Source organism: Aulostomus chinensis, chromosome 23 (genome assembly GCF_037954235.1).
Source record: "Aulostomus chinensis isolate RoL2024-O1b breed Wild chromosome 23, RoL_Achi_v1.0, whole genome shotgun sequence".
Classification (NCBI taxonomy): domain Eukaryota; kingdom Metazoa; phylum Chordata; class Actinopteri; order Syngnathiformes; family Aulostomidae; genus Aulostomus; species Aulostomus chinensis.
The window spans coordinates 13,953,828-13,966,936 of NC_141342.1; the positions used below are offsets into that span (position 1 = coordinate 13,953,828).

A 13,109-nucleotide genomic window follows, 5' to 3' on the forward strand; every position below is an offset into this window, starting at 1 on the left:
GATGTGACATGTGATTCAGTACTTTGTCATTGTTGCCCTGTGACCCTCCATCCGAAAATTCAAGATGGCCGCAGCCCGATTCGAAATAAGAAAATCATGCTCATATTTAAAAGGGAAGTAAATGGACTATTTACAACTTTTATTTCATGAATAAACCAAAAAAGAAATCACTCATTATGGGTCAGTTGAAATACATTACTACAGTTACAGAGCAACAAATGTTAGAAATTCAGAGCAAACTCTGAATTTCTGGGGTTGCATTTCTGGGGCCAATTAACACCGAATAATAAAACTCTTGTTCATGTATGCGCACCAATATCAACATCAGATATTTGTTTGTAAGTATTTCATGGTAAACTCAAACTACAAATTTGAAATGTAAAAAACATTTTAATTACTCATCAGAGCTTTCCTGCAGTAACTTCATGGCTCACTCAATAATGTATTCATACATTACTGTGACAGAGGACGAACATGAATTATCAGCACGATACAGGAAAAAAATCAACTTTCTGACACTCTTGTGATTTGTCAGCTGAGCTGTTTTATTCAAACAGTGATCACTTTACAGTGGGTGCAATAGCATATTCTCAATATACAGCACTATAATGTAATGTACACGGGGAGCGTGTGGAGAAGTCTGACCTCGCGCCCCCTGTTTGTTAACCTCCCATTGTAGTTTTAATGAGTCATCTCCTGTTTGCACAGTGTCACACCAGTTAAAAATGGATTCAGGCTACTACTGACAAAAAGGTCGGGGGGGGGTGCTTGTAAACCAAATGCCATTCCACTTTGTTATGTGTTTTTTGATTCAAAAGTTTCAATATCAAATTTCATTCAGCACTCCAAACTGACATCGGCCCCACAGACACTTCAAATTGCAACCAGAAAATAATCGTTAAGTGCCTCACACCTCGATTGTTGTCGCGTACGAATGCAGGTCATATAATAGTAGTGTTGCAAGTATTGCCATTCTGAAAAGGATGAAAATGAACACAGTGTTTCGGTCAGTTTGTCTGAATACCATTTGATCTCACAGAAGAACCAGTCTGAACCCAAAACATTCACTTTTCTGTTGCGCTCTCCCAATTTACACATTAAATCCTGGTGAAATTCACATTCCATTGGAAATGCAAAAGGGCAGTTTCCAGTAAGTACAAATGATATAAAAAGTCTATAAATATAGGCATATATCGTGCTAACTTTGAGGTCAGCAGCACTACTCAGTCCTTCTCACTTTCAAACTCCATGACAACAGATCAAACGGAAGATGCTTGTTCGTCTTTTTGTTCGGTGTGTGCTCGCCCTGTTTTGTAGGCCTTCTCAAGGACGCAGTGCAGTCTCAGGTTATCAGCACTTGGTAAAATTGTTCATGTATATTCGGATTTACGGATGTAGTTGGAAGGTACGTAGCCTCTTCGGCCTCCTGCCTCCCCCAGCCACCATTCACTGTTGCCGTTCATGTCCTGGAACTCCAGGATACGAAGCCGCTGATTGGCCGAGATGCTCAGTTCATTGGCGCAACGCGCACTGAAGGAGTAGAGAGCGTAGTAAATCTGAAAAATTGAAAAAACAAAACAAAAAACATGGCAATGATTAACTGTAATTTTAATAGGTGTAATACTTTGTATTTGTGCAGGTCAGGTTGACCACAATGAAACTGTAAACTCTGCAATGAATCATAAAAAACATTAGCGGTAGCATGTTTGCAAGTGCAAAGCAAGCAAAAGCAAGCGGCGCAAAAGCAAAAATATTAACATTAAATTGGAGCTTGTTCTCTTTTGGTAGTTCCGCATCTGTGGGTGATATCACACATTTTCCTTTACAAAATACCGCAACTCCTGTGGTTTGGATATTGCAGTATGCCATGTTGCAGTTTTGAGTGATAAATAGATTCATTGTTCATCCCTATTTCTAGAATTTGGAAAGTCTTACACACTACATTATATATATATATACACACACACACACACACATATATATATATATATATATATACACATATACATACACACACACACACACACACATATATATATATATATATATATATATATATCTTTATACATATATATACACACACACACACACACACACAAGTATATATGAATAAACACAAAAACATTTTTGAAAATTGTAGTTGCTTTCATAGCTTGCCTTTGTTTTGATATGGTAAATACAATTCCAATTCTAAACACAAAATCCATCTTGTTTACATTCCAATTCTCACCTGATGTCCGTCTCCATCACTCTCCTGCTCCAATTCAGGCTCCGGCTCAATGTACTCATCCCGGGAGTACGCAGACTTCCTCTGGCCACCGCTATCTCCGTTTCTCCACTGGTACGAGTTGTAGGATTTGTCTGTGTACCGCTGTGAACGGCTGTTTCTGTGTGAAGAGTTCGAGTCTACCTCTGAAAGGTCCGACGTCTCCCTGGAGCCGATGGGACTTGCGTGACCCGTGTCGTACAAGTCTCTGTGATTGCCCAAGTGCTGGTAGGAGGGGTCTGTGTCTCTGTGACTAGGGGAGCTGCGGTGTGTCTGGTCTGTGAACTCCCGGCGGTTTCGGGGTGAGGAGTTTATAGAGTTGGTCTGACTGGCTGAGTCAGGGTTGGGGACATCTCTGGGGTGACTCCTACGAGACGAGGAGGAGGAGGAATCCAGCGAAGGGTGTGGTGATGAATGGCTTTGTGGCTGCGTCGTGGAAAAGCTGACGGTAGCTGTTTCCTGATTGAAGGTCAGCGTGCTGTTGCTGTTCTGGCGGGAGAACACGGGGGACGAGCCGCCATAGCCTGACTCATTGGATGATTGACTCTCGATGGATATGTCTGACTGGCTCCTGCGTGGGTTGTAGGGTTTAAGGAAGGAGCTGTACACGAAGCCCTTGGTGACTGCAAATCAACAACATCCATAGATTACATCGCTGCAAAAACGACAGGGCTGTTTTTCCCTCAGGTCTGGGAGAACCTACCTCCATTATCAATCAGCCAGCGATTGTGGCTCCCCATGGGGTCCTGCTGCTTGATTACACCCACAAGGTCTCCCTCGAGGATAGAGACGTCCAGATCCTGGGCTGCATTAAAGTTTCTCTCGGCCAGGAAAAGCTTCTCAGGGCTGTAACGTGCCAGAAGCCCGGCACGGTGCTCATCTGTCTGTAAGATGTAGTTGGGCTGGAGGAAGGGCAAGACACATGGTTAAATCATACAACTGCCATGGATCTCCTTATAATTTATTTCTTAAGAGGCTATATTGTGCTTTTGGAGTATTTTCCTTTCCTTTAGTGTGTTACATAGCTTTATGATGCCTGGAAAGTTACTACGTTCACGCCAAAGTCAGTTGCTCCTGGACTGAGTCCTTTTTAGTTTCGCCTTTTCTGCAAGTTGTAATATGAAGATGCACACCGATGATGAACAGACTTCATCTGTCATGATCCTGGGAATTTTGGCTGGAAATGTGACAGACACCAAGGACTGGAAAACTAATTGTGTGTCTGAATTTCACTCTGCTAATCTGCTTTGCCAACGAGAGTCCACGCGAGATCATGAATTGTCAGACTCGAAAGCTGCAACTCGTGCGGGCAGGTGGGTGCTGTAACACGAGCGGTCGTTCTCTGGGATTTCAACTCAGACATTACTGTGTTGATGGTAGAGGAGCGCCCTGTCCTCCACATAGTTCTGTGCACTTAGACCCGAATAAAAATCTGGACTTGAATCTTAGTGGCCTCTTTAAAATGAAGCATTCAACTCACCGGTCCTTGGAGTTGCTTCTTCGATGTCTGCTTCTCCAGAGTCTTCTTCTCAAAGGGCTTCTTTGTGGTGGTGACTGGAGGCAGGTTGTCAGGGCAGAAGCTAAAACTCTGCAGAAGCTGTAGAACGCGACCATATTCCTCTTGGAACTGTGCAATCAGGTTACCCTCGGTGCCGGCTTTACGAGAAAACTAGGGACAGAGGTAAAGAAACGTGTCCAAGGTTAATTAGAGAACGCAGCTCTTGCGACATTGAGTCGTGAAAATTAAATTGTAAAAAAAAGACTGAATTAGTGAACCTCCAATCCTCAGGCAAACAAAGACACACTCACCACATGAAGCAGAGGTTTCAGCTCCCCAAGTGTGGTCTTCATGAAGTCCTTCTGTGCTTGAGCGAAAGCCCTCACGCAGCCGGTGAACAGCTCCTCCGCCGCGCTGTGGAACTTGGGCAGCTCGTCCAGGAGTTGGGCGTTGAGAGCCTCGTAGTTGTTGCGCGCCACCTGCAGCTCATCCTGTACACGCCGGTCTTTAAGACGGTCGGCGCGCTCCTTGCAGTTATCATAGTCCAGCAGCTTGTCAAAACGCTTCTGGATGAGTTTGTGTGGTCCGGCGAACATTAGGAGCAGCTGGGTGAGCGGGTTGATGACCAAGGCCTCGGTGCGCTCCTTCTGCTCAGGGGAGGAGGAGGTGGATCAGATGCAATCAGAAACCGCATCAGAAGCACACAAACTACCAAAGGCGAAACAAAGCACTTACAAATTCAGTGAACTGTTTGTCGCTGATGCAGCGGTGAGCTTTCTGGAAACGCTCCGGGTCCAGAACGCTGCGCTCGGTGTAGATGTCACAGAAACTGATGGCTGCCAGAACCTTCACGGACGCTGATTCCTGCAGATCATTACAATCCATTACATATGTGCTTGATCATTCATGGGGCAGAAACAATGAGAGTGACATTGCTGAGTTTTTATCGTTCAGCTCTGAGAGGCTGTAATTAATGTGCTGGACGCCACTGTGATATACTGACAGGTTTTAACATTTTGTCAACCTATTTCAGGTGAATGGGGTGAACAAAATATGAGAAACATCTCAATGATCATTAAAATAAAAATAAAACCACTCTTTAAAAATAGAAAATAAACAATCTTTTAGCAACATGTTGTATCGTGCTGCTTTAGTTTTATCTAGGACCCCCCCCCCAAAAAAAGAGTATAGAGTATCAGTATAAAATATGTTCTATAAAATTTTTAATACAAAACGATGTTATGCGTTTCCATTGCAGTCCATTACAGTATTGAACTACGTAAATGTAAATTATATTCATTATCTAGGATTTTAGCACTTTGCAAACAGCGAAGATTAAAAGAGTAAATTACAACGTGCATTAAGTGAGAACGTTATTTTCCATCTTTGACTCGTACCCTGATATGCTGCAGGTACAAGGACAGATCCCGGATAAACGACTTGATGAGTCTCTCCTGCAGCCTGAATTTCTTTTCAGCCTCATCAAAAGCTTCATCTTTAATCTGGGAAAAGACAGAAGTTAGTTTTAATATTTGTAACGCACAGCTTTCTTTTCCTGAACTTTTCTACTCTTCACCCTGGAGCAGATGTGTACCTGAGGTGAAATCCCTGTCAGGTGTTTGAGGTGGCTGCTCACTCGGTTGGATTTTTTGATGATGGAGTGCATGCTCAGCTTCGAGATCTTGTCAATGAACGTGTCCTCGTCGCCTTTCCTGTACTTCACCACTGGGGGCAGCAGAGAGAAAACTCATGATTACAGATTAAGAAAATTTTCTGCTCAATAATTGAGCCTCAAAATTTGATGCGGTGTCAATGCTAAGAGCTAAACACCCCCCCCTTTTTTTTTTGTTATTTACCAAGGTCCTTCCTGCGTTTATACTCGTTGATGTTCACGTTGATCTCCTTGACAGCCTGTAGGGCCTGAGTGAGCTGGGGACGATCGTGGTGGCTTTCAGGCGTGGCCCCCAGCAGCTCCATTAGCAACAACGGGTAACGCATCACGCGCTGCACCGGCTTGATCAAGAACGAGCCGAGGTTGATGTAATTAGTTTTCCCCCTAAAATCCAGATCGAAACACTTCAGTAAATGAGAATACGCTAAGACTCTCACGTTTACAGCTACGGTGATAAGAAATGCTTCATCCCATGTTCATGTGACACGTGTATCTCCATCAGGACTGTGTGTACATGATATGTTGATGATGGATACATTTCAGATACAACAACAGGAGAGGCACAAGTTGTAAAAAAAACAACAACACTGATTTGCTTATTCTAATGCAATCTAGAGGACTAACAGCTCATATATCAAAATTCCAACCAGAGTGAATTCAGCCTGCAAGTAAGAAGCTGCATAGCATATCAATTTAAAAAAAAAAAATCCACATGGTATATTATACACCCCACTGCATTGCTGTTTTTGTCCACAAGATGGCGTTAGATATGTTTGCCATGATCAACCATATCAGGAGGGAGAGCGGTTCAATGTCCACATGCACATGCAAACACAACAGAGCGAGTCCATGTCAGTCCAGGGGAGGAATCTGAGATGGTCTCATGTAGCAGCGAACACACACGGTAAACACACACGGTAAACACACACTCACACACACAAAGGTCAACTCAAGGGGTGTTAGTGAGCATGCGGTCAAGATGGCTGTCATGCTGGTAGTCATGACGACACTCTTTTATGGAGACTTACCACTCTCGATATATGGCCCTGTTGAAGGAATGGATGGAAAGAGATGACAGGATTTATAAGCTCGTGAGCTAATGACATCCTCCATGAAGTCGTTGGCAGAAATACAAAAACAACACACAGGGGGCCTCTCACTGGCCACCGACTACAGCTTGAGAATTTAAAACGTCACAAATAGTGGAGCGAACTGCCCTTTTGAATGTTCTAGATTTGTTTTTATAACTCCTACCTGCGCCCCCGACTGAAGTTTTGAATTTCTTTTGACTGAGGCTTGTTTTTAGCATAAATCTTAAACCAGGGGTTAAAGCAGGACAGAGGCCCAGTGACAGAGTAAAACTTTCTAGACAGTGGCAGCACATTTGACCTTTTTCAAGGTGAACAGGTTGCAACAACAAGCCCTCGTAGAGTGTACGCGCTTGAGAAAACACAACTATTGTTTTGACATGTCGCAGGAAAGAAAAAATCCATTTAAAGTTTAAAAAAAAAAAACGAAAAAGAAACTAAAACTAGCGTCTGGTCAACAAGGGAGAGACGGTGAGTAAACTTTGAGCTGTGCTTAAACCAGCGCCCTTTTCTCGTCTCAAGCATCCGGTCGAACATAACCTATGTTTATCTTTCAATCGATGACTACAAGAAATGCAGCAGCGTTATCAAGTCTCTGGTGGTGAAACCAGACAGGTGAAACCAGGCAGGCCACATTTTTCAGGTGCTTCACATTGTTTAAGTCTACAGAAACATTCAGTGATTGAGGATGCAAAAGCTTTACCAGCTCAGGTCTGCACGAATATAGAGGAAGCATAGCCTTAAAGGAAAAATATCCCGTTTTAAATCCAAAATGAACGGCAGAGTGACAAAGTATATACCCTGTTGGACTCCTCGTATCAAGCTCTCAAAGAACCCCACCATAAATTAGCTCAATATGACCTTTTATTACGACGACAGAGAATCAGACATCTTGAATTCAATATATATCAAACTGTTGCAAAGTCCAGCCCGTAGATGTATTTAGATTAGTGGTCACTCTTTTTCATGCTTTTACACACACACACACGTGCACCATTTCTCTTCACTCGCGTGCTGTGTTGTTTTTTTTTGCTCACACTTAAATCTGAAACACCTGAACAACACGTTTTTAGCATTTCTCTCTCCGCCGTGACTCACCTCAGCCTCTTCAGACACTCCAACACGTGGCGCTGGATATTTTCATCTTTCTCGTAACTCTCCAGCAGAGAGATGGCATCGTCATGGTTCTGGCAGTAGATCTTGTACACCCCCTCTAGTTCCCCTTTGAAGTCCAGAAAGACTTTTCCTGAGAGAACAAAGTTCAGAAACATAAGGCCAAGTAACAAATTAACCCAAAAAATAATAAATCTCACTTTATCTTTCCACTCAGTCCACTTCCTGTAACAGTCGCTTTTTTTTCTATCCCCTTTTTCAAAATGACATCCAAGTTTTACACAGCCAATGAAACTGAATTGTTCTGAGTGACGGTTCAGCAGTAACGAAAGCTGGCGCCTGACTTCGTAGGACTTTTTCAACACTTGGTGCTCACCGATGGAGTCTGTGTCTTGGAGCGTCTCAAACAGGCGCTGGGACAGATCAATCACAGAGCTGATGTTGCCAAAGAGTCCATCAAAATCCACGTTCTTCACCTTTAGGATGTTAAAAAACACAAAACAATAGGGTTAAAAGAAAGATACGCATCCCGAGCGTTTGAATGCACCCTGGTATCTTGGTTAAGGGTGGTTTTTTTCCCTCAACATATGGACGATGTTACTGGATGTTAAAACTATATCCCTCTCTAGCTGAAGGTGCACCATATGGAAACATCTGGTTTGGATTTGTGTTTTTTTTTTTTTTAATCTCTGCTACTCACATATTTTCAGTTTTGTCCGACTGAAGATAAGAGATGAGGAACGTCAATGTCGAGTCCACACCGAGGTCCCGTTTTACGGTGCGACCACACAGGTGAATAACGGCACGTCTCCAAACTTGGGATGATGCTTTACACCTGACCTCGCTCACCTGCTTTTGTTAAACATCCATTTTGGCTCAGACTTAAGAGCGTTTTGCAAGCGTTCGAGAAGAACATTCTTGCACGTCGGTGTTTATATATGTGCTCTATCTCATGAATCCAAAACTGAGCCAATAACATGGACGGTTTCTGTTTTGCAGAGAGAGTGATGTGATCGCGCGGAATTTGTCAGTGGTTTTAGAAAATGAATATGTATCATCACTGACTTCATGACTATGCATTGTCTGAAACATCTGTATGCTCACAAAAAAATAACATAAAAATAAAAAACAAGTGTCCTTTTCTAGTTGATGGAATTATCTGACCTGTGTCATCAGCATGTTTGGATTTTTTTTTTCTAATGACCATATCAACGCCGCCCTCTTCACCTGCTTCTTTTGGAGTGGCTCGATGATCTCCTCCACACACATCTGCAGGTCCTTGATGTAGTCCTTCTCAGTCTGTAGGAGTTCCTCAATGACCTTTGACCTCTTCTCCAGCATCCTCAGCTCAGGATCCTCAGTACTGGCAGATGGGGAAGCTGAAGTGGCCTCCAAAGTTTTGGGTTGGGAGGACAGAAGCGTCATCTCTGAAAAGACGGCAAACGAGAAAGATTCAGCTTTTATTGTTTTGGTAAACTATATTATTTGATATATTTGATCCAGAACTAATAAACTGCATTTTCAATGATAATTTAATATTTGAGACATCGATTTCCTCTTAAATGTTTTGTGTGAGATGCAGTGAAACAGAAAAGCTGCTATTTTGAGGACGGTCATGTGTTAACCGTGAGAGGCAATAACAACCCCACCCACCCACGTCTGCACTCATTTGTAACCCAACACACTTCTGCCCACCCAGCCAGCTCCAGCCTGGACTCCTCGACTTGTCTGACTAGCTTTTGATCAATGTCTCTGCTATCACTCGCACAGGGCTGATCTCTCGGGGTGCCAGGGGCGGGAGGGAGAGCCTGGTTTACGCAACACTGATTTTTATCAATGGATCCAAAACTGGAGTGGACTCAGTCTCTTTGTGTCTGGTACAATGGACTGTGACAGCAGCTACAGATATAAAGGCTCTGGGGGACCAGGCAGACACTGAAGGAGATGCAGCCAGAGAGGGATGGAGGGGAGGGGATACAACGGCATTCACAGTGAGGAGACAGAAAGAGGACAATTGTCTTTTCAGCAAAATACATGTATGTTTCAAAAAAATTGGACAACCACTTCTGCAGGCATAGTTTAACAGGTTTTCTTAGAGTATGCCCAACTATGTTACATGTAAGCATGTAAGCAGAGGTGAGGGAGCCACATGACTTTACAGAAATAAAAACTGCTTTATTGTCAGAGATATTTTGGGGATTTTTCTAGAAATTACCAGGTTTTATATTGTTTTTGTTGATTGGGGGGGTTTGAATACTAAAGTTGTAAGAGGACACGCCAGAAGAAAAGAGAAGATTTCTATCGGGATTGAGAGTTTTTGAAATTGTTTTTACTTATTGGGAAAAGCGCTAACTCCACACTTGCTTGCAACTTGTTCACACATGCAACCTCTGGTTAGGTTTATTGTGACGCTATCAGGTGGTAGCAAAGACACAGCAGCAGCAGAAAAACTACAGAGCTGATAAGGTAAATTTGCTTCTTTGTAAATTACAAAAAAAAAAAAAAAAAACTTATTTGGAGTGATCCTGCAAAGACAAAACAAAATTGTTTACAATTCTGTCACGTCAGAAGGAGGAGATGCCCCAAGAGCTGTGCTGTGCTGACAGATATGGGTGACGCCACCCTCCAACAGATGCTGTCAGAGGCTAATGAAGTTAACTCTGATTACCCTCATTTAACCTCCTGCAGGAACTTGCAAACGCTGCATGCCACACACACACATACACACACACAGGAATATGAAGAGAGCTAAATGAAAAACAAAGCGTCTTGTATTATGACAAAACAAGAAATAAAGACTAAGATTCAAATTATATTCAGTTGTGTGTGTCTGATCCCTGGGTCACCTGCCTTTTGTCTCCCTCCCTCTCTGACCTCATCCCTCTCTCTCTCTCTCTCTCTCTCTCTCTCTCTCTCTCTCTCTCTTTTCACGTGACTTGGCTAAAGCTTGGCTCAAAGGAGCTTTTCTCATCGCTTGCGCCGTATTGGCCTGCAGCATCCGTCACTGTTACCCTGCCAAGACCGGAGCGTTCGCCCACTGATGAGAAAGTAGTTCACTAATGGGTTTTAGAAGTCATACCACCACAACGTAACACAAAGGAGTCTGAAAACAAAGGACCCCGTGTTTAATTGGAATCAATCGGCTCATTCCCACGTTTGATCCCTCACACACACACAACCAGCATTATGTGCTCCACTTCACACGTTGAAATGCGCAGTTATTTCCACCATAAGCAACACGTGAAATTGCACTGACCTGATTTTGACCCACTTACATGAAATTCCACTCCTTTTTGTTCTGAGGGTGAAATCATGAGGCTTTTCCACACTTTTTTTTTTTTTTTTACATGCCCAAAACAAACCAACGGGCAATGCGAGCTCAATAAAAGCAAAGATAGACGAACTTCACGAGAAAGGAATACAGACCTCGCATCAAAACCATTGACCACTGACGCTAAAAATCGTGTATAAAAGAGTGCCACTTAATGCCTACAATCAGAGACACTAATTGTGCAGTGCAAACTGATTCTTCATACCTCATTCAGCCCCAAAATGACTTCGGCATGCCTCCGACAAGAAAAAAGGTTTCTGGGGATATAACTAAATGCTATACAACTGATCCATAGCTGTAAAATAGTGGCCACCTGGAGACCTACCTTATCTAATAGCTTGAGCGATGACAAGCACCATTAAAAAGAATTCTAGTTTAAACCCATTTATTCATGTCATTATAGAAAATGAGCTCTTGAAAACATTCCACAAGTCCAATGCGCAAACCTTGCGTTGGATAGATCTGGGTTTACATGCCGTGTGTCAGAATGTGATGCTGCAGTCCACAATAAAGCACATGTAGCTAACAAGAGTAGAGCGAAAGTCATGGTTTATGCTACGATGAGCACAAGGGGAGGCGAGGATCCTGACTCGGGGTGGGGGGGCTGTGGTGTTTTTACAGGAACCAAGCAGCTTTTTTGAGCTGACCTCTTCATACACCAGGGAACTTGAACATATAACTGCCTCTGCATAGGTAAGAACTACCAGCCTCAAAATAGAGGAATCATATTCATTTGATTATTTCCTTTCTCTCGTGGATTCATGGACATGACTGTGAAATCAGATTGTTTCCAATTTGCTTTGGAAAAAAAGAGAAATCACACAAGAAAGTGAAAGAAGCCAATAAATAACTGTCTTTTTTTTTTAACATAACACGAGTATTGTAGTGGACAGTTAGCTGAGAGGCCCTGACGCAAGTTCGTATTGGTAGAGTCTAACTGCTGGAACACATCGACACGCAGTACGCTGAGATCATAACGCGTGGAAGACTGGTGACAAACCTTCCAACTGGACTCTCCACCATCTTGTTTGATGGGGAACTTATAGATAGAGATGCAGAACACACTGAAATTCTGTGCCAGTCTCCAGAGGCTGTAACAGCACTATAAAATAACATGAGCCGCATTTTTCCTACACAAAGAACCTTTCATGAGACACACAACTACACTGACCTGGCGCACACAAGTCATCAAGTGGGTGACTGGTGGTGTTGTACTGGGTATTTCCTGGTTAAAACATACTTTAACTTTGATTCATCTGTTTTTTTTCAGCTCAAGTTTTAACTTTAAAAATATGCACGATCAAAATGCAAAATCCAGGAAGTTTCATCATACTGTTAGTGAATCTGACATTCCAACTGTAAACACAAACAAAAAAGCAAGATAGATCAGATGCATTGCAATTCTACTTTTTTTAAGCTGCTGACTTTGACAGCAGCACTGAGAAATTAGAAGATGATGAAGCTTCACCCACCTGCTGCAAGCAAGGTCCTTCAAACCACTTCAAACAGAAGCACCACACACACACACACACACACACACACACACACACACACACACGCACACACACACACACACACACACACACAGGTTCAAACAACAACACCGCCAGTCATTCTCAGATAGTTATTGTCAGTATGAAGTCCGCCTCCTGCGCCTCGTTGCTGTCCCGCTGCAGAAACTTCTCCATTCCAGAGCTCCAATTACCATGAAAAAGGATGGGAACCCACCATGATGAATACACACAAACACACACTAGAGAGGATGACCACTTTGGTGGATAATAAAAGCTGGAGCTGGATTTTTACATACTTATAAGCTTCCTATGTAGACTGTGACTCCAAATGAGATGTCATGTGATGTGACATTATTTTATAAGTAATCTTGCCTTTTAATATTTAAAAATTCACTTCTTGTGGTCTCAGTCAGATTTTCTTAATAAAAGAATATCTTTAAGGTGTTGGATTGGATGAGCTCACATTCTGCAATATTTGGTCAATATTGAGTAGGACGAACTGTTCCTGTCTGGTCCAGTCCAGATCTGCGAGGAATCTGTGTCATGCTTCACAACCTACTGACACCTGACTGGACTCCACCCCCAACAGGCTGAACTCTATCAAAATTATGATGCCAAGACTCACAA

General features: G+C 42.8%; 1 protein-coding gene across 3 annotated transcripts in view; it reads right to left on the reverse strand.

Moving 5' to 3' along the window:
• Positions 1–173: 173 nt before the first annotated feature.
• The window catches only part of dnmbp (dynamin binding protein), a 44,635-nt gene continuing 31,699 nt past the window's right edge, over positions 174–13,109 (reverse strand). The window contains exons 5-17 of one of the 3 annotated variants that reach the window (XM_086195475.1): positions 8,865–9,064; positions 8,014–8,113; positions 7,623–7,770; positions 6,465–6,482; positions 5,621–5,820; positions 5,359–5,489; positions 5,162–5,266; positions 4,500–4,628; positions 4,076–4,411; positions 3,747–3,935; positions 2,970–3,168; positions 2,231–2,889; positions 174–1,556 (exon numbers count right to left, since the gene is read on the reverse strand). In XM_086195475.1, coding sequence (XP_086051601.1) covers positions 1,371–1,556; positions 2,231–2,889; positions 2,970–3,168; positions 3,747–3,935; positions 4,076–4,411; positions 4,500–4,628; positions 5,162–5,266; positions 5,359–5,489; positions 5,621–5,820; positions 6,465–6,482; positions 7,623–7,770; positions 8,014–8,113; positions 8,865–9,064 — 2,600 coding nt within the window. In that variant the 3' untranslated portion in view covers positions 174–1,370. The remainder of the gene's footprint in view (positions 1,557–2,230; positions 2,890–2,969; positions 3,169–3,746; positions 3,936–4,075; positions 4,412–4,499; positions 4,629–5,161; positions 5,267–5,358; positions 5,490–5,620; positions 5,821–6,464; positions 6,483–7,622; positions 7,771–8,013; positions 8,114–8,864; positions 9,065–13,109) is intronic. The other 2 variants (XM_086195477.1, XM_086195476.1) reach the window with 2 other exon arrangements.